This window comes from Acanthopagrus latus, chromosome 1 (assembly GCF_904848185.1).
Source record: "Acanthopagrus latus isolate v.2019 chromosome 1, fAcaLat1.1, whole genome shotgun sequence".
NCBI lineage: Eukaryota > Metazoa > Chordata > Actinopteri > Spariformes > Sparidae > Acanthopagrus > Acanthopagrus latus.
The window spans coordinates 3482532-3510118 of NC_051039.1; the positions used below are offsets into that span (position 1 = coordinate 3482532).

Below are 27587 nucleotides of genomic sequence, written 5' to 3' on the forward strand. Positions count from 1 at the left end.
TTTTTTTTTTGTTCCTGAAAAAACAAAACCAAAAAAAAAAAAAAATGTACCTGCTTTTGTAACGGCAGCCACAGCAGTTCAGAAGCTGCTGGCAGCGCTGAGATATATCTGTGGAGATTAAGGTCTGCTATGGCTGAGAGCTCCCGAGGTAAACTGGTACGACTTTTTTTTTTAATTTTTTTTTTTTAAAACTGCATCAGTGACGCGAAGACACGCACACACACGTCCGGCGTCGCATCCTGAGAGTCCGCAGGTGTGTGTGTGTGTGTGTGTGTGTGCGAGCTTCTGCATCTCAGAGGTTTGCCCGTTTTTGTATTCATTTATACATATACAGTATTTATATATATATATATATTTGTGTGACTGTGTGTTTGTCTCTGGTGTGTGGGGATTTGGGAGAGCGGAGTAAATGGTTCTGGATAGAAGACTACGGAACCTGCAGACGGCAGGAAAAATAAAAAATAAAAAAGAGAGACTCGCGGAGCTTGAGGAGCGCGAGGTGTCGTGGGGGGAGGGGGAGGGGTTGGGCGAGGGGTCGATGAGGTCAGGCAGCAGCGCCGAGGAAGATGAGGAGGAAGGCTGCTGAGCTGGAGAGGAAGGGATGGAGGAGGGAGAGAGAGAGAGAAACGAGGAGGATTCAACCTCCCGATCTGGATTCAGAAACCGACTCACATCCACTTCCTCTCGCTCGTCTGTTCTCAAGTTTAAGCCAGTTTTTTTTTCTTTTTAAAAAAAAAAAAAAAAACACACTTAATGACACGACTCCTGACATTCATCCGGACTCTCAGCCGGGTCCCTACACAGGAAAGATCCACCCTCTGCTTACAAGAATTCATCTGGTGACGAGCGGTTTACCAGAAGTTTTTTGCTCGACGTGTCCTGTGGCTGGAGATCAAACTACAGATTCCTTTTTTTCCTGATTAATCGATCGGTCAACAACTCTGCAAAAAGCTCAAGTATTGCTTCAAATTTGTTCTTTCAAAACCAAAATCCAAAAGACTCTTCATTTACTGTCGTGAATGACAAAGAAGAGCAGCAAATCCAAACATTCAGGAAGCTGGAACCTGCAAAATGTTTGGAATTTCTGCCAAACAAAATGACAGCTGATGATCAAGTAGCTGGCATTTAATTTGCTTTTGATTGATTATTATTATTATTATTATTTGGCATCTTTCAGCTGATCGTTTTGTTTTTTTTTAAAGCCAGTAAATCAACTGTTTTGACTCGTCAACTGTCCAGCACCTAACGGCAGATTAGCAAAGTTAGCGACCAGCTGACGGAAACAGTTGAGCTTTTTTTTGCAGCGACTGGAGCTGGTGGAGACCAAAACAGAGCAAAAAGCAGAGTCAGTGTTGGACAAAAACAAAATAAAACATGAAGCCGAATGAATACGAACTCTCCTCCATGTCTGCTGGTGAATCCAGTAGCACGTGTGATTCTGAGGGTGGATTTTTCCTTTGACATGTTAAAAAAAGCATTTCCGTACAACACATATGACAGAACAAGTTAAAACCTCACAAGCATTTTGGTGGGAACTGATAACAGGAGGACGCTGAAGTCGTCCATCTTTGCTTCGCTGACTGATTTTGAAAATCAGACGTGAAAATCTGCTCGACATCAGCCTGAATCTGTATTTTTTTTTAAAAAGAGATTTTCAAGCTGTGATTTGTTTGACGAAACTTTGTGCTCGTTTGGATCCGATCATCAAATACTCGCTGAGTGAGCAGTTTTTCTTGCTGATTCTCAAAGACCTGGAAAATGATCAGAAATCACTTCGTCCCAGATTCCAGATCAGTGTAGGAACCCTGTCTGAACCAACTCCAACCTTCACCCTTTAAACCCCTCACCCACCTCAACTCCCCCAGTTTGCACAGTCTACGCTCCCACTTCCCACCTGGGGGGGAGACAGGTCGATGGGCACATGATCATCATCATCATCATCATCACCTTTACAGTAAACAACAAATGTCATCAAGAGAAGAGAAAACAAAAACAATAAAAAAAAAGGGAATAATAGTACAAAAAGATAAAAACAACAAAAATAAGGAACTTACAAAAAGAACCCTCACATTACATCTCGATCCCACCCCGACCCCCCGACGGTCAACACAAAGTCCCACTTCTGACGCCAGCATCCAAACCACAGACAGGAAGTGACATAGTGAGCGTGCTCAGAAAGGTGCAGAGGGCTTCGGCTCTCCGGGACAGTTGAGCGCTCGCCCAAAGGTGCTTTTTTAAAAAAATTTTGTTAAAGATTATTTCACTCTCTACTTTGTCACTTTTAATCCTCTCTGTGGGTCTGCAGCCGAGCCGGGATCCGGACAGGAAGCAGAAGAAACGGACGGACGGGTCGGAGCACAAAATAACAGCCGCTGGGCTCTTTTTTGTTTTTTGTTTTCTTTTGGAAAAGTCTCGTCAGCAACTTTTCAATCTACCGACAGCTTTATTTGGCATCTTGGTCCGCATGCGGCGGATATTTTGGCGGGTTTTTGCGTCTTGTGTCGGATTTGTAGAGAAAGATGAGCAGCAGAAGCCTCCGGCCGTCTGCTGTTAAGGTGCTCGGATGGATACAGTGATCGAGACTCATTACAATCGTAGCTTTGCGTTGGATCACTGCGTCTTGGGATCTCGCCCTCTGGTGGCGCCAGCAGCTCCTGCGGTTGTGAGAAACCCCCCCCCAGGTTCTCTGAGCCGCGGTAGCTGCGTTTGGCCACCAGGTGGTGTGAGTACAGAAAACAAACATTCAAGCAGCAGTAGCTTATTCTTTGTGGAAAAGCTGGTTCCAGAACCAGGTCAAGTAAACTTACTTTGGGTCGTTTTCTAATGGAAGTTCATGTCGGTTAGAAACGTATTTAAATCGCCACAAGACAATGGAGAGTAAAGGTTTTAATCCGTGAGGAGATTTTCTTTTAAACAGACATTCAGACTCGTAGCCTTTAAATGAAGTAAGCCCAGCAGTGTTCTGTTCGCTCCGACTGTCCGTCCGTCCATCAGTCGGTCCAATCCGCCCGTCCTGCCCGACGACGGCTGCAGTACAGTAAAAACCAAACATCTGTTCCAGCATTTTAAAGCCCAAACCCCTCAACCCGCCCGCCCGCAGCACCTCAGTCATACAACAATCGCAATGCAAAAATATGTGGTTCTCTTTCTCTAAAACTATTTTACAGCTAACCAAGTCTCCACTTTCTCTTTTTCTCTCTCTCTTTTTTTTTAAAACTTATTTTCTTTTTTTTTTTATTACACATCTTGGCAACTCTACGTACGTACATGGTGTTAATGTTGGATTATTAGTAGCATCTGTCTCAAAATACCTCTCAAGGACTACAGTACACTAGCTCAAATGTAGAAAACAAAACAAAAACACAATAGAAACAGAAAATTAAATGTGAAAGTTTAAAAGAAAATTAAAAAAAAAAAAAAAAAAGTGTACAAAGCTCTTCTATCAAACTCGTATCGCTTCGAGAAAGCAAACGTCTGCTCTGGCCCCGCTCAACCTTTAGTCGTAACACTGTGCTCAGACATAGCTGCCCTACAAAGAGGCAAAAAAAAGCTGCGACCTGTGTCCTAAATTTAAAAAAACAGAAGATACTCTGTGATATGCAGCCCTTGGTACTCGGCTGACGAAGATTTACTGTTCCACGTTTTGCTCTTTGCAGGGCAGAGGAGTGTTCAAAACTTCTGTAGGAAATCATCCTCTGTATTCTCTCGGCAGCACTCGGCTACCGGCTCGTAAAGTTTCCTCCCAATCAGAGAGGAAACGCGACAGACACAGACGGATATAACGGAAAATATCCCTTTTGCTGCGCTCGTTCGAAGTACGCCCAGTTCCTCCAAACCCCCTGGATGTGAGAACCCCTGTGCACCCCGAGGCCCCCAGGAGAACCGGGCCAAGCAACCGACAAGCCAGCGCAAAGTGTTGGATCTGCCTGAAACCCTCCACAGTCACAACTTCCACATTCTTTGCTTTTTTTAAGAACTTTTTTTTAAAAAAAATCTTCCACAGTGACAAATGTTACTTTTTCCAAAAAGTACAAAACCTTCAAATTCAATTTCGAATTCCCGCCTGCGTTAAAAAAATGAAAGCCCACATTTAGACCAACATCGCTGCTGCAGTGGTTCCCGACCTGACGACTGACGAATTTAAGGGGTCGTTAGATGATAAAAGTACATTTAGATTCAAACATTTACACAAATTATTGCCTTTTTGTCTTAAAAAGTTGTGTGTATGTTCAATTGGGCATTGAAATTTCATATCTTGTTTGACAAAAAACAAATGATATTAAAGTTATTATCAACAAATACAAAAGGCGAAGCTCAACTTTCCACATACGAGCGGCAGTATAACTGTTAAATCGTCTTATTCTCAGAAAACCTGTCAGGTAAACGACATTCATTAATATGTTTATCCAGCGGATGATATATATTCTGCTGATTTAGATTCCGCCTTATTTTGTGAGTTAAACAGTCTTTAGATTTGTATCTAACTTCAGGCAGAATAAGCAGATTAACACCTTAATTAACATCCGCTGTGGACAGATGTGTTATCAGTCACAGAGAAACGTGACTAAAGACGTTATTAAAGAAAATATCATTCAAATCTGGATCAACGCATTTCTAACACCTCTTATTTAGCTTAAAAACATTGTTTTTTTACTTGTCTGGCTTCCTGAGCGTGACAGTTAACAGCACTGATTTTCTTTATTTAAATGAAAAGTGAGACAGGAACTTTGTGGTTCATCTGAACGTGGGATGATTTTGTTGTGGAGTCACAAGCACAGAAAGGTCAGGAACCACTGCACTACTTAAAACTGTCTGCTGCTGATTCATAAATCAATTCGTTTCTCCTGACCTGTAAGTGTCGACTACAGAAGGTTTGCCGATGCACCAACGACTGACCGCCGATGAGGTGGAGATCACCTCCAACAGCTGCAGCCACAGACGTCTTCACATTATCATATCGCAGTGCTTTAAAAAAAAATCGGGTAAAAACATTCAGCCAAATGTGTTTCTGGACATTAAAGACATTTTCTCCACATAATTAGTGCAATTTCATCTTTGTGTGGGGGAACAAAAAGATCACAGCTCAATCTCAGCTAAAGTTGCAGAGGCGTTATTCTTTATCTGGATCCCCGCGTGGTCCGGTCAGCGGGCGCTCGTCTGGTCGGGGTCATTTTGAGGGTTTTTGTTTTAGAAAAGTCGATGGTTTAATTCGTTCAGCCCATGACCCCACCCCTCTGCACAACGCCACGCTACATAAATAAACAAGCACCCAGGTATTTATCTTTGTGGCACAGGGCCAGAGAGAGACGATCACCTCCTCCTCCTCCTCCTCCTCCTCCTCCTCCTCCTCTCTGTCATTAGCCTCCTCCTCTCTCCTCTCACTCTTGTCTCTTTGTCTGGATTGTGGCTTCGCTCATGTGACGGCAGACTGCCGCAATGCCTCATCTGTCCTGGGAGATTCTTAACAAACATCTCCTCCTCAGGAAGAACGGCACCACCTCCTCCTCCTCCTCCCTCGTCCCTCACTGCTCAAGTCTAGGATGATTGTAATTATTTTTTTAACCCCACTTGGTCACTTAATTCTGACAGTATGGTCGTTATTTACGTCATGATTGGCTGCCTGTCGCTCGTGTGGACGTTGTGATTCGTCGGCCGCAGCACACACACTGATGTGCCCGGTCAGATGTACCTCCACCCATTTATTTGCATATTTGCATTCAAATAGCTCACATGCACACACACACATGCAGCAGCATATTTGGCAGCCCCATCTGTTGTTGTAGACAGCAAACACTCTCTCTCTCTCACACACACACACACACACACACACACACACACACACACACACACACACACACACACGGTTATACAGATATACGGGTGAGAGTTTGGCAGGGATTTGCATTCTATGAGGAAAATGGAGTCGACACAGAATCAGCAACTGAAGCAGCGGCGGATGGAAAATGATGGTTTACATAATGAAGCAACGAGGGACCAACACCATTTAGCTCCTTCCTCTGTGTGTGTGTGTGTGTGTGTGTGTGTAGAGAGAGAGAGACATATAGGGACAACAAGGGAGTGAGATGGAAATGTATACCTAAAGAGGAGGTGAGGTGGAAAGAGATGTAAACAAAGAAAATAGAAAACAGAGGGAGGCAGGCGAGGGCAAAGAGGGAGGGAGGGAGGAAATGAAGAGATGGAAGGGGGGAAGTGAGTGTGTGTGTGTGTGTGTGTGTGTGTGTGTGTGTGTGTGTGTGTCGCTGTCCCATGCAGGAGTACAGGACGTTTAACCAGGCGGAGACGGGATGTTGAGGGAGAGAATCTAGAGGACGAAGGAGAATAAAAGAGGGCGACAGAAGTGCTGCTGATCGGCTCTGTCTGAGTCTACTTTACTTTCCAGTGATGTAACGAGCAACATGGCCGCAACACATCTGCATGCGATGTGGCACAGATGTATAGACTGTGTGCTGAGGATATAGATGTGTGACTCTGCAGATGTGTGTGTGTGTGTGTGTAAGGCAGAGGAGGCAGACAAAAACAAACAGCCACTCATCTCAACCTCTGCGCACATACCACCCACATACACACACACACACACACACACACACACACACACACAGACCTTGCAGAGCTGAGCACCCAAACCACCCACACACGGTGACAGACATGCGCAGTCACCACGTGAAGCCAGACACACACGTATGCAGCACATAGATCGAGACGCAGACCCAGCCTGGCATAGGCATGCGCATTACACACACACACACACACACACACACACACACACACACACACACACACACACACACACACACACACACACTGTACCACTGTCAAAGGCTCTTTCGAGTGAGGAGGGAGACATTAACATGCCATAAATGGAGATGGAGGGAAGCGAGCGGGGAGGAGAAAAACTGCATACATACATTAATATGCACACACACACGCACACACAAAGCATTAAAAACACACCCACGCATTATGTTTGCCCACAGATGCGCGCTCACACACACACGCACACACACACAAAGCCTTTACAAACAGCTTCCAAACCCACCCTCTACACACACACACACACACACACACACACACACACACACACACTTACGTACACACCAGTATGCATGCATGCGTTCACACCGAATCATCCGACCGTCCCAGCCACCCCCCCCCCCCACTCCCTCCACCCTCTCCCCCCTCCTCCACCTCCACTCTCGGGAGGCTCGTCTGTCCTCTCCTTCCCTCTCCATCTCTCTCTGAATTATTTCTCCTCATTTAAGGCGGCGGTTTTAAACAAAAGCATCGGAATAAAAAGATTTTTTGTTTTGTTTTTTTTAAGAAAGGAAAATGTGCAAACTGTCTCTTCTCCCCCCCCCCCCCCATCCTCCTCCTCCTCGTCCTCTTCCTCCCTCCCCAATCGCTTTCACTTGTTTCTTTCTCTTTTGTTACTTCTGGCGACTCGGTCCTCAGTTACTGAACTTGGACAAGTCTCTACGGATCGTACCATGTGCTCCAGAATAGAGGGTGGGGCAGGGTGACCTTTCACCCCCTGACTGTAGGACCTTTAGGTGCTCGTCTCAGGACCAAGGGTTCTTTGACTGATAGCCTTTTTTTTGTTGTTTTTTAAAGAAACAATAAAAAACTTGATATACATGCAAATATATATATATATATAAAAAAAACGTAAACATCTTTCCTCATAGCCAGGCTGTAAAAAGCAGACATTTTCTATAACACTGGTCAGTTCAAGACGATTAGAAGACGCCTCACAGGCTCTTTTTGGTTCTTCTCCGGGGTGTTTCACCGTGCAGCGCCGATTCTGTGTTTCACTTAAGAGATGGTTTAACGACAGACCCTTTAACTTGTGTGTGTCTGTGTGTGTGCGGCAGTCCAAACATCAATTTAAAGCTGTGACAGTGACACTGAACGGTTCACCACAGCGGCCTCTGCCCATTTCTGATGCCACGCTGGCAATAAGGTGCTCATTCTGCTTTCGAAGGATAAAAAACACCATAATAGACCGAACACACATATAAAACTAACAAAAAAAATTGATGTCAGTCGGGTCCTAAAGTGTGTTCGCAATAAGGCAGATCTTTTGAAATGTCAAATCCTTCCTTGATTAAGTTTTAAAGTGTTAAGTCGTCAAGATTATCACGCTCGCACAGGTAATTTCATAGCAACAAGAGTCAAATTTGGTTCATTGGTCGAGGCAGGTGTTCAAATTTAAAACACACGGGAGATATTTTATATAATAAATGTTCAACGGCTGGATTATCTTTCGAATCAAACACTCGACGCGTTCCATTTTCTGACCAAGATGGCACCTTTGACACTGAAGGCAGACCGCTGCCCCCTACAGTCCATACATCACACTCACGTCCACTCATAAAAGGAGAATCACACACACAAACTTCTGAACGCAAACCAAACCAGATCGACTTTGTGTGCGTTCGCTCGTGTTTACTGGCCTTCATAACAAAGCTGTGATCTGAAGGTTGGTCTGGACAATATCACGACACAGAATATCTCTGCTGCTTTTTAGAAAATTCCAAAACTTTGAAGGAAAACAAACTTTGTTTTCCAGTCGGATTATTTTGCCAGAATGCCGTCACAGAGAAAACTCAGGGCTCCACTGTGAAACTTTCCAGGTTATCTAGTGCCACACAACACTCCTGCATGTGACCATTCAAATTTAGATGATTCAATTTGATTTTTGACTAAAACGTTTGTCTTATTTCGGCGTCAACAGCTATGACACGGTTTGACTATCGCATCCGATTATGTAAAGATCAACAGATTATTGACTTCAGCAAAAAAATAAATTACCGACAATCAAAAGTAGAAATTCAGACCTCTGACTAAACAAGGATTGTACTGGCTCAATGCCATTAAGACCATCAGTAATTTGTACCATTAAGAAACATCCCAGTAAAAAAGAAATAATAATAATAATAATAATGAAAAAAAAAAAACATGCTTTACAAATTAGTGAGATTAAATCTTCAATTTCTCCCCCGCAGCAGGGACCAATAACCGGCTGACATGTGATTTAGAGACTTCACAACAGTCTCTAAATTGGACTGTTGTGAAGTCTGACTCACTATCTCACTTCAGTGTGAAGGCAATAAACCTCCGCCTGTAGCCTGGATGTAATTAACATGAATCAGTCTACTTCAGCTCCGACATTACCCTAAAAAAAAAAAAAAGAAAAAGAAAAGGGGGTTTGGAATTTGTTTGAGTCTGCTGCCGTTGATGTCGGATACACGAAGAAACTTCTCTGAGTTTTACCTGCTGTTGGCTCCTACAGATACAAACTAATGGGCAGCACACAGCGATGATCACAACCTGTTTAACATATAAAAGAGAGCGTATACATTTTACGGTCGGCTAGCTCTGCCTGCGTGTTGCTCATGCTTTCATCAGGGACCGACCATCCCTCCCCCCAGAGTCAAACACACAGATGTGTCAGGTAGAAGCTTCCTGAAAACCTCATTTACATCGTCATCTGCAGGATGAAAAGGGAAAAGAAGTACAGGACTTTTCACCTGATATGTGACAGGTCTCAAATTCAAATTGATAGCTGTGATTTTGAAGTTTTTTTTATTTAACAACCAAAGCCGGCCATGCGTTGTTTGATAAACTGATAGAGAATGATTGTGATTGGCCAATGTTGCCCTTGAATCACACCAAGACTTCTGAGAACTGTGGGAGTTTTTTTTTTTTTCTTTTGTACCAGGCAGCAAACAAGTCGCAGCACGATGTGTTCGAGCTCATCTGCATTACTGCGCAGGAGCACACTGCGATGTCGACGCTGAAAAAGACTAACTTTCTATTGATTGTCTCAGATTGATTGTGTGATAAGAGGTCACACTGAAACTGGAATATCAGTGGCACTAAATCAGAAAAAAGTTCAGCTGGAGCCCAATTTATTCAACCTCAAACTGAACAAGAGAGCAAGAGAAAGCCCTCTCCGGGGTTTAGCTGTTGAGTGCATTCAGCCATATTGTGGAGGTCAATTTTTCTAAAGAGGAACCATCTCTGTCTGTATACTTTCTGAAAGCTACCAGTCAGCCACACAAGAATCAAAGACTGCAGGATGACATTCAGGGTTGTTTCTATGCCAACATTCCTCTGTGATTTCCATTATTTAGCAGCTTTCTTTTTATAATTCTCAACAACTCGCATAAAGCCACAAACCTAACCAACAAACACACAACTTTCAGCCAGTGAGGCAAAGTTTACCTTCTTCATCACAACAGCCGGAGCCTCACTGAACAGGAAGGTGAACGCTTTTCATGTGCCTCTCCTGTCTGCTTTGGTGTAATTCTCCTTTAACTCCCACGTTGCTCTGATGCAGCTGATGGCGCCCAAATGCGTATCACGGCGTGCACGTGTGTGTGTTTGTGTGTGTGTGTGTTCACTGCAGTGACGATGGGTGAATGAATCGACAAAGCGTGTGTGAAAACACGCCGTCTGGCCTCCCGCACTCTTCTCTGCTGCAGCACACACACATAAACCGTGTGGCCATACGAACACACACACATACACACACACACACACACACAGAGCTGTATCCCTCGTAAATGTACCAATGAGTGAATTAGCACCTTTGTCCGTGCCAGGCGAGCACGCATCCAGGCAGCAGAGCCGGAGGAAACTTGTGCTGCTAACCGGCACGGCTGCGTATATTCTTTAAGCATGAGCTGAAAACAAAAGAACATCGCTGCCGTGTACTCACACTCTCACACTCACACACAAACACACACATCGTTCCTAAGCTCACAGGCAGAAACTCATTTTCTTGACTTTCCTTCAGATTAAAAAAAAAAAAAAAAAAAAAGGGTGATAAACGGATATATAAATTGGATTTCAGCTCGTATTTTTCTCCTTTTTTTTGCTTTTTTTAAAATAAAAACCACCCTCTTCTCTTTCTGATACGTACAAAAACGTAGTAGTTTCGATTGTACTCATACCGCAGGAAATAACACAGTGCATTTATCACGCGCAAACTCTTTGACAATCATCGGCGACACGTTTTCCTCTCCTTCGGGAGGCTTGGCAAAACAAATCACACACAAAAAGAAACAAATTTAAACAAAAAAAACAAAAAAACCCAAAAGTTAAACTGAAATGTTTTTGTTTTAGGGTCAATAAGAAGTCGGGGAGGCTGGGCGGCCAAGCAAACCTTTTTCCCGTGTGCCACCACACCGTCCGTCAGAACTCACCAGCATTTCTCTAAGAGTCTGGGAGCTCAGTTTCCCAGCATGCCCAGCAGGGGTTAAAGAGCAGGGTCGCTGGGGTCGGGTGGGATCATAAACCATGCCGATATACATATTAATATTCATTTCCACCCCTGACCTCATCAACCCCACGTTCTCAGAGAAAGCTCACATCAGGCCGTCCAAGACGAAATAAAGCAAAAGATAAAAAACAAATAAAAACAGACTCACTCGACCTCCACTGACGTACAACGCTGCGGTCCGGATGCTTCTCCACGCATACATTCAATATCAAAACAACAGTGTTACCGGAGTTTGGGGAAGGAAATACATCGCTTTCTTTCTCCACACAGGATCACCCCACCCTCCCCTCCACCCTCCCCAGGGAATGTGTGTGATTGATTATGGTAAGAAAAGGGCCTCAGTGACAGTACACACTTTTAAAAACATAAAAAAATAAAGGCTGAAACACTCTTGAAAGGTTGCAGAGGAATGACGAGGTGTTTTGGGGGGGGTGACTATTCGTCAGCCTCGTCCCTCTGCTACCTTTCTCTCCATCTTTCAGACTCTCTCTACCAGAAAAGACAGGAGGAACAGCCCGAAGAGAGGCATTGTGGGCCGTTAGATAGAGAGAGAGATGGAAACTGGACAGGGAAGGAAAGCAGAACAGAAAGAGGTGGAAAAGAAGAAACAGATCCCCAAACACGTGGCGGCCAGGGGACGAGTGATAACCACCATCACGACCACCTCTCTCCACTCATCGCCCCAGAAAAACACCACCCCTCCCTCCATCAATCTGTCCATCTGTCCATTCATCTATCTGTCCGTTCACTCACTCAAAACAAAGTGCTGCCATCTCCTCCTGCCCCCTGGAGGGTGTCTGCTTGCGTGGCTCCGCCTCCCACGTCGTTATTGTTGGCAGCGGCGGCTGCTGCCGCCACCGCCTCCAGGGAGGCAGGATCAAAGCCCTGCTCTGCCCCCAGAGCATCAGCCTCCATCTTCACGCTGTCGGCGAGGAAGGCGGAGTAGGCGTCGCTGTCAGCCATCAGCAGTTTGAGCTTGGGGATCCAGCTCTTGCGGACGACGCGACGGGCGTTGGTGCACATGTCGGCCGCGATGGCGTTCATCTCGCTCTCCTTGAAGCTCGGCGCAAAGTTCTGGCAGTAAACTGGAGGAAGGAAAAGAGGGGAGGATGAAAAAAAGAAGCCACAGCCCAAACACCAGAAGTAAAAAAAAAACTCTAGCAGAAATGGAGAACACCAGGTTTGTACAGCCATGATAATAAAACTTTTAATTTTTTATTTTTCAATCAAGCTTCTTTCAAGGCATATATTTAGGTGTGTGTGTGTGTGTGTGTGTGTGTGTGTGTGTGTGTGTGCGTATGACTCACACTTGACAGCGTGCAGCACTCTGTTGTCCAGGGGTTTACGACTGGGGTCGTTGGTTGAAGAGCGGATGCCAGTTCCACAGCTGTTAGCCAGAGTGCTCCTGAGCAAGGACAAAAAAAAAAAGGACATTCTCAGAAAATAATGTCAACAGAAGCTTTAAGAGAATTAAAAGACGACATTTAACACACCAAGTCTCTGGCAGGGGACACGTGTTGAACACTGACCTGTCAAAGAATGCAGCCAGCAGGCGTCTGAGCAGGACTTTGTGGCGGGTGCCGGCGCTGACGTGGCAGTTCATGAGCTGAGCGCGGGAGATGAACACGGAGGTGCCGCTCACCAGCTCCAGCTTCTCGGCCGGGTCGCCCTCCTCGTACAGCTTCGGGTGGCAGCGGTTCCCGATTTGGCTGATGAGCTCGGCTGGCAGCGACGCCAGGTCCTGTCGAGAACGCGCCCCTCTGCCGCCCCGCCCGCCGCCTGAGTCTGGGGCCAAGTCTGGAAGGGCCTCCACCCGCTCGCCGACCACTGAGGAGGGGAAACGAGCAATTTTTCAATTTTACATTATATATACAATGATTATTCTATTATACAACAGAATGTATTAAAAGTGAAAAGACTTTTAGCCCCCTGCTGATGATGCTGTTTAACTAATTCTATCCACACTTCTTATGTATTATGAATAAACCGCAGTTTGTATGATTATCAGTGTCCTGAATATTTATTTCAAATTCAAAAACAACCAGCTGATCGTCCTTTTGATTACATAAACTATTTAAAAAAACATTCAGAAGTTTAGCCAGGATCCAAAAGTTTGAGTGGTTTCAGTGTTTTTGGAACATTTCATTCTCCGTCAACATCCTCTGCTCCTGAGGAGTCTGGGTAAACAAACTTTACAGGAACGGAACTTAAAAAAGAAAAACACTACAGCGCGAGTCACAGATGGGGATGTAAGAACTAGATATTCCCATGAAAACACAGTGACTGTGAGATGAACTCACCTGCCGCTCCAGCGTTCAGCATGCTGTACATGGTGTACATGTTGCAGATCTGTCTGTACTGCTCTTCGGCGCTGTCGTCCGCTATGTCGTCCTCTTCCTCGTCGTCGTGGTAGCTGATTGGTGAGTCGCTGGTGTACATGCTCAGCGTGCCCGGGCTGGTGCCTTCAGGGGTCCCGCCGTTGTTGTTGTTATTGTTATGGTTACTGTTGAGTCCGGCTGCTCCCATTGAAGCGGCGCCGACGTTGCCGCCGCCACCCAGCACGGCGGCATTGGCTGCAGGTCCACGCCCAGAGGCATCCTGGGTAGTGTTGTTGGAGGATGAGGAGGAAGAGGAGGAGGAGGAGTAGCGTGCTGCCTTCCTCATGCCGCCTCCCCCGCCCCCTCCAGACCCCCCTCCGCCATCACGGTTGCCACCCTCCCACAGCCGCTTGGCCACGGGGGTGCAGACCACCGAGTAGGGAGAGCCCTCCTGCTGAGCGAGAGAAAACACAGAAACACTCGTCATTCATCTCTTAACAAACATCAAAACTAACAAACATAAACCACCAATTGAACTTCAAACAGCAACAATAAAGAGATTCGTATTTACTCAGCAGTAAAGTGGCCCAATGACAAAACACTCTGTGGTTTCCAAGCTTCAACTGCAAATTCCATATTTTTTTTCATCTCAAACGGGGTCAGAAAGTAACTCTCGAGATTCAGCTGGAGGTTTTGAACTTCAGTGCCGATATGACAGCAGAGATTGTGTACCGAAAAATCTACCAATGATGAACATATCTTTCCCTTTACACCTGCATTGTCCAATTTAACCAAATATCTAAACTTCTAGAATGTTAAATGTTGTCTGAACACGTGTAGCTGTTGTTACCACAGATACATTTGAGTGAGCAGAAAAAAAGGACTGACATTCAATCCTCACACAGATTCACAAGGGCGGCAACAAGTGACTTTTCGTGTTTTCATGCTAAATCGATTACTTGCTGTGAACTGTGAACAAAATCCAAAACTAATCAAAAACAGAATCTTGGTTTGTCTCTACTGCCGACTGTTGAAAGGCTGCTGAGTAAATGTACACAAATCAGCGTCAGATCAATCAGTGCTGACTTTAGCACAAGTTTCAACAAGACTTCTTACTTCATCCCATAAAAACAAAAGACAATATTCAGCATTAAGAGAAAATATTGTGCTAAAATAGTACTTTGGCAGAAGAGAATGTCACCAATAAGAATAGTGCTTGAGTAAAAGTCAAGTAACCAAATAAATGTGGTAGGAAAAACAATGTTTACCCCAAAATGTTGTGGAATGGAAGTATAAAGTAGCAGGAAATGGAAATAGTTTCTTAACCACAGTATTTGAGTACATGTACTTTGTTATGTTCCATCACTGGGCTGCTAAATCAGTTCACAGCAGGTGAGCAGAAATCAAAATATCTATAATTACGTACCACCTCCATTTCAACAGAAAATTAAATGAGGGGAAATGAAAAGAAATCAGTGGAATGCCATTCTGGTGTTTGTATTGAGCCAACATTACGTGACAGTAAATGAAGTGAGACAACCGTTACTACACTTTGTGCTCCTTTAACACCCACAACTAATTAATATGGATGGCAACACGATAAAAACCATACTCATCTCTCAGTATTAAGGCGCTCTGACACCTCTGGTTAGAGCACTTATATCAAGGCTGGCTGCGCACAAATTCAATGACAGCCTCTGATTTCTACAGTAACTGATGTCTTTTCCTGAAAAAAAAAATGTTTTTTAACGATTTACATCATATATAAGAAATAACCTTCAGGTAATGAATCATCAGAAAATATGTATACGTGGTGTTTATTAATAAATCTTTTCAGCTGCTGTTCAACAAAAATGTTTTTTTTTTCGTAGCCGGAGCTGCTGCAAGCCAGCTTTTCCTTGAAAGTCTGTCAAAGCCTTTTTAAATCTCATACTCAAAGAGACACCTACACACGATGCCCCGTTTCAAATGACATTACTACTGAATGATGTTTTATTATCTCTTCAGACTACTTTACATAATTCAGAGATAGAGGAGGCCTAGATGCTGTTAATTGCCTCATCAGTGCAACACTTTGCTCTGTTTTGAGGTTATCAGAGGCAGCCTACCTGCTGTGGCTGCGGGGTGGGCTGAGGCGTGGAGGCAGTTTGTTCTGTCTTCACCTTGGACACCAGGGGGAGGGGCGTCAGGCAGGAGGTGGGTCTTCCTGCCGCCGTGGCAACAACGCCGACTCCGCCGCCTCCCGCGGTCTGAGTGACGGGGCTCTGAGGCTCGGATGTTGGAGTCTCCTCGGTGTGGAGGCCCTGGGAGTCACAGCTTGGAGATGAGACCTGGAGGTGATGTCACATAGATTAGTTTCATTTCACTGATATCATTACCAATATAAACATACTATATATCAAGTGATGACACACAATACATCATCTCCTGTGTCCAACTCACAGAGGCTCTCCATGGTTCATGCTATCTATTCTTTGTATACATTTTCTCAGCCTGACAAATCGCTTTTCTTTCGCTGGACTGGGTTTAAATTTGTCCTGAACATCCATGAATCTCTCAGGATACTTGGCATCATGTATTCATTTAAAAAACAGTTGATGCAGAATGTTTACAGGAATCAATTTAGTCACAATGAATCACTGTACACCCATTTTCCATAAATTCATTTCTCCACTAGTTTTCACTTTCATGCAACCAAATTCTGGTTATGAGCAGTGACAAGGATTTTTTTTTCTTTTAGGGAGAAAATCTGCGGTATGTAATTACCAATAAAAAGATTCCCCATCTAAACCAAGGACGGGTATCAAACACAGAAAACTAAAACCTGTAATCAAGCATCTGGCATATCAGTAATCTTGTGTAATTACTCTGGGGTCAGATAGTTCCTGATTCTCAACATTTTGCCAATTTGGGACTTTTATATTTAGGTGATGTAACTGCTATGACTGCCTGTAACATCTGAGACTTCTTATGTCACAAAGATACTGACAACGGTTTGAACTCAACCATAGATGTTTTCAGATCGGAGGAAATTTTTCATGGTTCTAACAAACAGTTGGAGGCGTTTTAATGTGCATGAAGTGCAAGAATTTGTATGTTCATTGTTCTTAGTTACTTAAGAGTAAATCCTCTCCAAAAATAAGAGGAAAGGAAGTGTTTGGTGGTAATAAAAAGCAACCTTTAGAATCAGTATCTGAATCAGGACACAGACGCATCCCATGCACACATATGCAATTGAACAGACATGTTACATAACAAGGAGCCCATATCCATTAACAGCACATCCGTAACACAAGAACATCAGCATTTGTATTGGGCAGAAAAAGAAATGCTATTAGCACATCTTTACTTGGAAGTAGAGTGTGTAGTTTGTGGGGAAGCTCCCCTGTGGGCAGTTCCTCTCAGGGAATCCCCACAAGCTTTTTTCTATGAAAACGCCTTATGAGGCAACATTGCCAAAAATTCTCTGGTTCCACTTTCTCACACATCTGGTTCTGCTACTTTTCTCTGCTTTATATGACTGAATGAAACTAAATATATTGTGATTTGAGAGTGCTGGCCCAACAACACCTTGCCCTGGGCTCTGGGAAAGTAGTGTTGTAATCTGTCACATCTCTAAATTTCCCACATTACTTTAATATAATGTCACAAAACACAAATATGTCCAACAAACAGCATTTTAAAACCAGGAAGCAACATAACATCCTGCAAGACAAACACTTTACATACTTAACGCAGCACATAGCTTGGTGCCATGCAGACTCTGTGTCTGGGAGTTGTTGAGGGGTACTTTCAAGGAAATCAGTTTTTTTACATTAATATGCAGATTTATGCAGCGAGGCACTCCAAATCTAATCAGATCATCTGCTACTATAGAGGGAACCTGTAGTGTCAGGACGACATTTCAATTATTCCGGAGTCACACGAACGTGTCTACAAACACAGACACCCCCATGACAACATAATGCCATGCATAATGTCACACACACACACACACACACACACACACATATATATAAAACAGGTGCTGTGATGGCAGCACATAAACAAGGCTGCATACACACATTCGACTTTAAGTAACAATTAAATCATCGCTTGTGAATGCCTCATTAGTGGGTTACCTTGAGGAAAAACTCTGTTCCTTTCTCCATGATCTGCTGGATCTGGAGGAAGCCGGCGGTGTACATGAGCAGAAACTGGTCTCCAACGTTCATGCTGAGGCGTCCTGTGTAGCAGAAGGCCAGGATCTGCTGGAAGCTCTGCGGCTGCACGGCCGGGGGCAGCTCCACCACCGAGCTCTTTCCCCCGGCGTTAAACAGATCCCGGAAGTAGGAGCTGCTGGCTGCCAGCACCGCACGGTGGGCCTGAGGGGTAAACAGCAGGCAAAGGTAAGCCATGCAGGTGTAAACATGTATTGTTTGTGAAGGAAATCCATGCAGTAACAATATTATGATCCTAATCATAGAATGTAGCTGATCTTGTTCCACAGTTTGCACTTTTCATGTGTGGTGTAATCTTGTTTAAATTCCAATAGAGAAAAAAACCCAACATACTTTCTAGAAGTATCGAATTGTAAAGGAATCATTTCTCATCATGTTGCAGTACATTGTGAAAAAAAAGCAAACGTCTGATTGTAGCCTTACAAAGATTTATTCCTCTGGTGAGAGAGAAGTGGCCAGAGGGAGCTCAGGAAATCTATTAGAAATTATTTAAAAGCATGACTCTGGCAGTTTTTGACCAGGACCATATTTTCCCTTCTTACCTATTGATTTGACCAAAACCTTATCAATACTTTCACTAAGGGAAATTATTACTATGTTACTGCAGCCCTAACAAACAGTCTTACTGGCCATGAAGAATACCAAAGAAAATTGCACTTTAGCAAGAAAAACATCAGGAAAAACAACTTTAATTATTTTATCTCCCCTTCAATCAAAAACATGCTTTTCTTCTTGTTCCTGAAGTTGAATGTTTGATCTTCACGAAGATTTGACCCGAGAAGTCTGTTTTCACATTCATTGCTCAAAGTGCACATCTTTCTCGGTGCTCTGATTTCAAGAGGCTGGGAGTACGAGCATGATTTGTGACATCACAAATAGTATCCAGCGCTCAAACCCTGAGAAGGGAATTCACAGTAAAATAGGAGAAGTATCCAGCAGTTACAGTGTGAAATGACACATTATTTTCATTATCACACATTCAGGATTTTTTTTTATTGAGGAAGAAGGAGTAGATGACCAAAACAAATATTTTTACAGCCTGTCCAGCATGACAAAGTCTCTGAAGCCCTTAGAAACTCCAGAAATGGTTGGTGGAGTATGAAATTTTCCATCGGCATGAGGGAGAGTAGATAATGACGGAATTTTCAATTTTGGGATGAACTTCTCCTTTAAAGTTTTAAGTTTTACTCCAGTTCTGAGTCGGTCACTCTTGTCTCTTGTGTACTTAAAAAATAGGCAATATAAATCTTTTAGAATGAACCCTGTTTCTGCTGGTCAGGCTACAGGTGTATATATTAAAATAATCATGCATTGACCCGTCTGTGAGCTCATGACTCAGAAGGTAAAATGACCGACAGGTAAGTAAATCCCTTCACCAGCTTGACCCGGTGCAGCTGTTTAGTTACCAACAACAAAAGGCTTCGGTCACACTGTGCAGCTCCCAGGTGAACTCTAGACAACCTCTCACTATAGGCTGGTCATTCCTTGAATATGTGACATCTTAAAATAAATAAATAAATAAGGTTTTGGACCTTGAAGGCATGTCCCTTGACGACCACGGAGACATCACAGTAGAGGCCCTGCAGCCGCTGCTCGTTCAGACACTCCAGGATGTTGTTGCCAAAGTTAGGGATCGCCATCTGCAGCGTCTGAGCCATAACGCTCTGCCCAGCACCACAGGGTCTGCAGGTGAAACACAAAAGGTACAGGTTAGGCTGGGCATAACAGGATATCCATCATAGAAAAGGTTATTAAAAAGAAGAGGACGCAAGACCGGGAGAAGAGAGAGATATCTGGGATGAAGGTAATGACATAGAGATGATTGAAGGGAAGGTCAGAAAGAGCGTGAGGGCAAACAGAGAGGAGTGACGAGGAAGCAAACAGTAAATAAAGGAGGGATGAGTCAAGAAGAACTAGAAGACGTGATGCAAACGAGAAATAAATGAGGAGAGAGGCATGAGACTCAAAATAAAGAAACAGGGTGGGTAAAACGTATGATGATTAATGAATTAAGTATTTGGTAAACAACTTAAATTCAAAAGCTCCCAATTCCAAATGAAAGAGAATTTGGGGCCACCAGCGCCGGTTATATAAGCAATCGTTCCCTTTTTTTTTTTTTTATATAAACCACATTTCATTACATCTAATTCACTGTTAATAAACCGTTTGGTGGTTTTTGGCCTACTTTGTTATTTTTTTCTCGACGTTCCCTCGCAGTCAAAACACAGTCACTTACATAACTCATCTACTTCACTCGTCTTGATCGCCGTCCAACAAATAAAGCGCGTGATCAAAAGTGGAGGAAACTGTCAAACTTGACAGAAAATAAACAAGGAATTCATCTCAAATTCATGTTTTTGCTCACGGCTGATGCCCTCACTTCAGAGCGGACCCTTTGTTTTGGCTTTTAAATGCACAGTATATATATAGAGCTACTCTAACACCAAGTTGGGTGAAGCGGAAAACAGATGAGAACACAAAAAAAGTGAGTCACTGGTCTGCTCAATAAGATGCTGACCGCCAAATGACTCGCAAAGTGGATACACACAAGTATTTGGACAGAAGCTGATTCTGAGGAGATGCTGTTGAGCTCCTGGCCTGGCTGCAACCCAAAACAAACCACTAACAGGAAACAATATGATAGTGATCAGCCTTGTTCCTCTAAAGGGAGGAAAAACTCACAGACGAGACCTACTGACCCAAACGTCAGGCCGCTGCATCACCTCCGGCTCTACTCCTGACCGCCGGGCAGAGCAAACACTGATGCAGCAGACAAAAGGCTAAAAGGTCGCCGGGAGGCCAGGTCAACAGTACAACTTCTGTTTTCAAGCTACTGCCGTCTGCTAGACTGAATGGAAACGATGCAAACTCCACCATAATAAGAAAACGTTCTTGGGGTCACAACTGAGCAGCGCCTCAATTGTGTCCCTAAAGCGTGATTTGCAAAAATGTATGTATAAAAACACACACCTACTTCTCAGTTTAACAGCTTCTTGTAGAATTCATGTTACTTCAAGAATCACTATTCGTCCTTCAAGCTTTGGATGGGGCTGCAACTCACATTTTCATCATCAATAAACTGCCAATTATTTTCCTGGGGCTCAAGTATTGCTTCTCCGGTCCAACCAACAGTCAAACCCCCACAAAATCCTTACATTTAAGAAGCTGGAACCACCAAATCTCTGATACTTTCGCATGATAAATGACGATGCAACGATTAATCCAAACTCAAAATACTTGGGAACTAATTTTCTTTCAATCTACTAACCAATCAATAACATTTCATCATTGCAGCTCCAGTTCTTTAGTCTAACAAATGTCTGGAAATGGTGTAAAACATCAATCGATGCTTCCCAAAGCTCAAGATGACATCCTAAAATGTCTTGTCCACACCCTAAGGATTTTCTGTTTACTGTGAGGATTAAAAAAAAACAAAGAACAGTTTAGATTCTCATTAAGGACGCTGGAATCAGAGAATTTAGATTTTTTTTTCTTAAATAATGATTCAAATCAATTAACTGCTACATTAAACAGTCGCAGCTTCGCTCTAGTCCACAGAAAAAGACAATCATCAGCTATAGTACACGGTGTACTGTACTGTTCTCTCATCACTGCACCACTGACTGACTTAGAGCATCAATTAATATTTCCATTATCTAACGACTGATGCTTACTTAAAAAACGCCAAATGCAAGTTCCAAGAGCTCAAGGTGTCGACTACTTTGCCTGAACAACTGTTAAAAACCCAAAGGGGTTCGATTTGTAATGATATGAGGTAGAAAAAAAAAGAAGAAGCTGCTGAGGCCTGCAAACTGTTCTAATAAATGACTTAAAACAACTGATTGTCATGTCTTTTGTTAATTATCCCTCGTTCATTCCAACATCGTCATTATGCCTGGAGAACCACCTTCTTGTCATTCCAAGACAGAGGCGATGAATAATTGATTAATCGACTTATCATTTTAGCACAATGCACCACAGTATGAGGGTTAATTTACATAAAATACAGCATCACACTATGCAATCTTTACAGCAAATAAAATCTGTTCGCATGTTGAGTAATACACATGTTCCCTTCATTTTAAGTTTGGGTCACTGGAGCATTTAGAAATAGGTCACCTACAAAAAGGGTACAAAATCATCCATCCCTCACACTGGACTTAATGTATTTTCAAATCATGATGGCAGACAGCTGACCTGCTGATCAATATCAGCGTCTTCTCTTCATTTGTTGAGGACTAATGAGCATGTATGTGATGAGGGGATGTGGGAAGACCTCCCACAAGTGGATGTCTTATGTTTTAATTAAAACCAATGCAACTTCACATCAGCTTGGGCCAACATCATTGCCATCATACCTCCGCCAAATAAAACAGTTTTACCATTCAATCTAATCCAGTATCAAACTCTCACATCAAACTGTACTCTCTCACAGATACATAGCACCTAAACACACCTGATTCTTTAAAAACAAAGACCACTGGATCGTTCCCTCAGAAATTAACAAAACTGTGAGAGAACATCTCTAGATCCAGCTGGATCCGGGTGGCTGTGACTCAGGGGAAGAGCCAGTATATAGTTATCGGGTGGTTGCAGGTTCGATTCCCCTGTTCTGCATGTTGAAGTGTCCTTGGGCAAGACACCGAACCCTAAACTGCTTCTGATGTGCTGGTCGGCACCTTGCCTGGCAGCCACCGCCATCAGTGTATGAATGTATGTATGAATTACTGTAAATCGCTTTGGGTGAAAGCGTCTGATAAATGCCCTAAAATGTAAAAGGATCCATCCATTTATCCAGATCCACACCAACAGTTAATGGGGTCTAATCTTGGCATTTATCCAAGTTTCGCAGAAATCTGTTCAGAAGTTTTTGTGTAGTTCTTGATGAAAAACAAACCAACCAAGCAAATGCACACAGGTGGAAACATATCCCCCACTCAATAAGCTTAATGATAAAATTTAACCACTCAACATTCATTTTACATTCATCTGCGTAGGTGATTTACAAAACAGCTTGGGTTCTGCCCCTAAACCTTATGATGGCAGGAAAAACCCTGGATATGTAAAGTTTGTGGTTCACAAAAATGTGTATTACAGGTCTGAAATTAAAAAAAGGGGCATGACAAATGCTGAGTAAGACTTATTGCTGTACTGTCCAGCACTATATTTGGGTGTTCAGCCTCAAGGGAAAGCAGAAAAGGAAGACTGATCAGGCCTAACAGGCTTATTATGAGTGGAACGAAACCAGTTGGGACTTTTGCCGACATGCTGTGCATCGTAGGGTGTTAATTTTGTTAAACCTCAATGATTAGCTTTTGTAAATGTCGCTCTGAGGAATTGGACAAGTTTCTCACTCCAGGCCAAGAGGCAGCCGTCTTCCAGCCCACTCTTAACACAAGAAGGACTTAATGACAGTCAGCACCAACAACCGGGTCTGACTTGAATTAAAATTTGAGTCCAATTGGTTATCTCCACAGCTGGAGAAATGTAAACACGATCTACTCAGCACAACCATCCTTACATATAATATGAGAAAAGAAAAATCTACTTAAACTAACCCTGGGGAGTACAGTTGTTCTGATACTGGTACCAGTACTGGAAATTCTGCTTAAAATGCTGGAATCTACACTGCTCAGTTACCACTTAATTTAATATATCCCAAACAAGATGCTACACTTTCCAGCAGAGGCATATACACCTTTGCATCAAACATATCTCATTTGGGAAGGAAAAAGTGGTATTGGCACATTATCAGAAATTGCTATCGGACATAAAAATCTCTCGACCATCAAGTCTTGGAGAAACACTAAGACGGCACTAGTTCAAATCCCTGGAGCTATCATCACTAAAAAAGAAAAACTCCAGAGAGGATGGTTATCAGCTCCTTCAACAGCTATCACCCAAATGTCCCTGAGCAAGGCTCTTCAAGGAGGAATTTACTCCTAAAAAAGTATTTAATCATACAAGCTGCTCCTTCACCAGAGCTGCTCCATAGCCAACAATAAGAGATAGTGGTTGTAAAGGGAAACTTCCAGGTGCGAATGTGAGACAGGATGCATGTAAGCGTGCCTGCTCAGCAAACCTTCCCTTAGTTGAAAAATAAAAAAAGGTTGAAAAAGTGCAGTGAAGCAGTCCCGAGCTGCTGCCTCACGCCTACATAAGGGCAGCGTCGAGAACAAAGGGGCCATCAGCAATCCATCATAATTAATTTTTATGTTTATGGCAACCAATTAATTTTGATAGATATAGACATAGTATGTAGGGCAGTGGGGTAAGAGAAAGAGTAAAGCGTGAGTATTTACAATCCCAGTGCGACACGTTTTTTTTCCATTTTTATTTTCTAATGATCTAAATTGAAAAAAATTACATTACTGCGCGCAGAGTTATAGTTAAAATAACAACCTTATCAGCATCTGTCTTTGTTTTCTTTCCCCAACAGCCGACGAGCAAATATTATATTAGTGTGTGTATTAATTGTGTAAAAACTGCCATTACAATATTATTATGCTTAATTAATTGAGCCGCCATATTCCGGACAAAAAACAATTAAGACTGCAGACGGCTGCTTATTGGATTTGCGAGCACTTTGTACAATTTGATCTGAATAACTTTCCCCATAATATCAAAACACCATTACTGCCTGAGTGTATAAATTACAGTTTTCTACTGTTTATTTAGTCAAAATCAATAATGCTTTGACATAACTAAGTCAGCGTTGGCTAGCCATTGTACCTTGACACATTATTATGCCTTGACAGCTGCTGTCGATGTAAAGAAATCAATATGCATTACATTAACGTGATTATTATTCAGCTGAAGTGGCTCAGGGTGATATTTCCTCCTTACGTTTTGGGTCCTATCCAGGATTTGTTTACGTCCATTGCTCCTGCGTTAATTAGCATCTCGTGATCTTATCAAAACAGGTTACGGTACCTAAAGGTGTGCTGATAGAGCCACAGGATTAAGAATTATAAGCCCCTGGTTTTGACCTCTGGGGCTGGCTGGGAAAAGCTTGGAGCACTAAAAATGCATAATCTACACCCTCTGCCGCCTAACATCTGCACTTCCCGTGGCCTTGAGCGGGCAATTGAACTGACAACAGTCCCCACGGAGCTTCTCAGCAACCAATGGTAGATGCCTGTGGTTGTTTCCAGGTGTAAATATGTGCAGTCACATGAATAATGAGCATGCAGTTGCAAAGACAAGACGTGTGTGAAATCAAAATGCAGGAACAACATTACAAAAACACATAAAAACACTATAGCTGTGCTTATATTCACACTAAAAGCAGCATTTGTGATAAAACGTTTGTAAAAAAGCAAGCTTTTCCCCGCCGTCACAGGAGTTCACCGCTTGCCTCATGTGACCGCAACACGCTGTGGAGCATTGAGATGTCAACCAAGGACATCCTGCCAGCCACCTTTCCCTCCTCACAGGTCAGCGAGGTCACAACAACTTCCAGGAAACATAAAGGGGAGTTAATTCACACTACTTGACCCTTGCCCCACAGTCCCCATGTGCCCCATTATATGCCCTGACTTAATGCTAAACTGTGTGTGTGTGTGTGCGTCTGAGTCTGTCTGTGTGTGTCTAAGTCTATGTGTGTGTGTGTGTCCTCTACAACTTTTTTTTTTTAAAAACCCCTCTACAGTGTCACAACACCAACTCTGATTTACTTCATGCAGACTAAACCACATGCTCCAGCTAGCACCCAAATACCAGAGAAAGTAACTTGATCACTTGCAGTCCTGCCATGCTGGCATTTAACAAAAAGAAAGAAAACAAACCCCACAGCAGCCAGTCTGAATCAATACCGAGTCGAAGCCTGTGGTATATCAACATCAATCACAACCTGATCACATTCAGTTTCCTGGTTTTAGGGAGGTTAAAGGTGGCCCTGTTAGCAAGTAGCAGGCTAAGGCTAAGGCTAACACTGGCATTGGTAAAAACACTTCACCTTCACGTTTAAATCGCAAACATGCCTTTAAATCACACGCACTGATCCCCAACCCCGAGTGACCTTTAGTTTACAGACATTTAAGGCTGAACAGGCTGAATTTAGCGACACTCGTGAGCACACAGGCACCAGAATGTGGCTATACTGTAGCCTCCCCTGAGCACGACAAGAGCTGAAACTTAAAAAAAAAAAAAAACCCAAATGTTATTTATACACATCAATTATACATCAATTAATCTCACATGGAAGTCTAGCCGAGCCCCGATGTCTCGCCTGGTAGACGCCCCGACAGAGAGAGAGAGAGAGAGGGAGAGAGAGAGGAGGGAAGAGAAGCCCGCCACCAGCGAGGGGCAGCAGGGCAGCCAGACTGGGCAGGGAGCTCTCGGTGCCCCGCCGTGTGCCAGCCTCGATGCCCCGGCAGGATTTGGGAGAGTCCTCGGCTGGCCCGGGCCGGTGTGTGCGTGCGTGCGTTCGTTCAACGCGGGGAAAGGGAGGGCACAAAAAAGAAAAAAGCGACAAGCGAGCTCTTCTTATTTATTTTGTATGCCAGCCCCGGCTTCAACTCTCCCTCCGCTTCTTCTTCTTCTTCTTCCCAAAAGCACACACGCGTTTATCGTCCGAGGAAACCGGGGAAGGCGGGGGGGGGGACACACGAAATCTGCCACAAAAATAGTCGCGGGGATGAAATATTCAGCAGTTCGGTCGCTCTCTCTCCTTCTCTCCCCCCAACTCGTCTCCCCGCTTTGCCGTTACCAGCCGCGGTGTGATGTCCGTTGGTAGACCCGAGTTCCCAACCGCCGCCTCCTCCGGCCCGAATGGCAGTTGGCGATACGGGACAGGCACGCGCTTCCAAAATGTCGCTTATGCTATATCACAGCGAATAAATTATTTCATTAAAAAAAATTAAAAAAATAAAATAAAATAAAACGCGGAACTCAGTAAGCTACGTTCACTTATCGGTCTGTGTAAGCGTTATTTTGTTATGATAATTATTTTTTTAAATTATTATTATTATTATTTTTTACCAGGGGTTTAAAGCGGAGGGCGACACTGGCACTCCATCTTTAGCCGACATCAACAGGTCATCCCGGGACACAAATGCGCTGCAACTGTGGGCGAGACAGACGGATGGATCCGGCATGGCGAGAGAGAGAGAGAGAGAGGAGGGGGAGAAGGAAAAGTGGGGGGCTGGCTGTGAAATCTTAACCCGTTTACCGACAGGACACCATGATATGGAGCGAATCCACCTTAGTGCCTCCTTTTTTTTTTAATTAGAAGAGGAACATACACAAAACAAAAATGCCCCCCCCCCCCAAAAAAAAACACCAAGTACTTTTTGAGAAAGTTCAGGAATGCGGGAGAAAGAAGAAGCGGAGGACTCATCAAGTCAGTGAGAGAGAGAGAGGAGAAGGAGGAGGAGGAGGAGGGGGAGAAGAGGAGGACAGAGGAGGGAGGAAGGAGGGGGTACAGCCCGCGGCGACGTGAGTGAGTGAAGCCGGTGAAGTGGTTAAAGTTTGGGTCTCGTCCCCCCCCCCCCCCCCCCCCCTCCTCCTCCATGGAGCCCATCCCCCCATAGCGAGCTAGCTACAACTTTACCACCTCATCCTCTGTAACAACAAACAAACAAAAAAAACAACAACAGCTTTAACCTCCACCACCAACACCGCAGACACACACGGCAGCTCCTCCATCCGAATCACCCATCCGAACACACACATATACAGTTGGTGGTGGAGAGGAGAAGAGAGGAGAGGAGGGGGGAGAGGGGGGGGAAGGCGGCTCGGGAC

At 43.8% G+C, this 27587-nt stretch overlaps 1 protein-coding gene across 3 annotated transcripts; it reads right to left on the reverse strand.

Annotated features, from left to right (window-relative positions):
• On the reverse strand, positions 1 to 27219 carry nacc1b (nucleus accumbens associated 1, BEN and BTB (POZ) domain containing b). 3 transcript variants are annotated; one of them, XR_005076460.1, is made up of 9 exons: positions 26826 to 27219; positions 19376 to 19526; positions 17745 to 17987; positions 15732 to 15953; positions 13606 to 14077; positions 12835 to 13132; positions 12613 to 12710; positions 10550 to 12390; positions 1 to 6622 (listed from the first exon to the last, which is right to left on the reverse strand). XR_005076460.1 is itself a non-coding variant. In XM_037107169.1 (9 exons), the coding sequence occupies exons 2-8, from the start codon at positions 19499 to 19501 to the stop codon at positions 12059 to 12061; spliced, it is 1791 nt and encodes a 596-aa protein (XP_036963064.1). In that variant the 5' UTR covers positions 19502 to 19526; positions 26043 to 26787; the 3' UTR covers positions 8 to 4965. The 3 variants fall into 3 exon arrangements, 1 of the variants encoding a protein (XP_036963064.1); XR_005076458.1 differs by lacking the exon at positions 26826 to 27219 and adding an exon at positions 26043 to 26787; XM_037107169.1 differs by lacking the exon at positions 26826 to 27219 and adding an exon at positions 26043 to 26787 and having other exon boundaries at positions 8 to 4965; positions 12059 to 12390.
• Positions 27220 to 27587: the final 368 nt, after the last annotated feature.

Bases quoted from the DNA above. Each gene is read 5' to 3' on its own strand.
- nacc1b (XM_037107169.1), bottom strand. From the start codon at position 19,501: ATGGCTCAGACGCTGCAGATGGCGATCCCTAACTTTGGCAACAACATC. The intron at 12,711-12,834 runs GTCAGTGTTCAA...GTCCTTGCTCAG, and splicing joins CTGGCTGCATTCTTTGACAG to GAGCACTCTGGCTAACAGCT. The intron at 12,391-12,612 runs GTGAGTCATACG...TCCTTCCTCCAG, and splicing joins AGTGCTGCACGCTGTCAAGT to TTTACTGCCAGAACTTTGCG.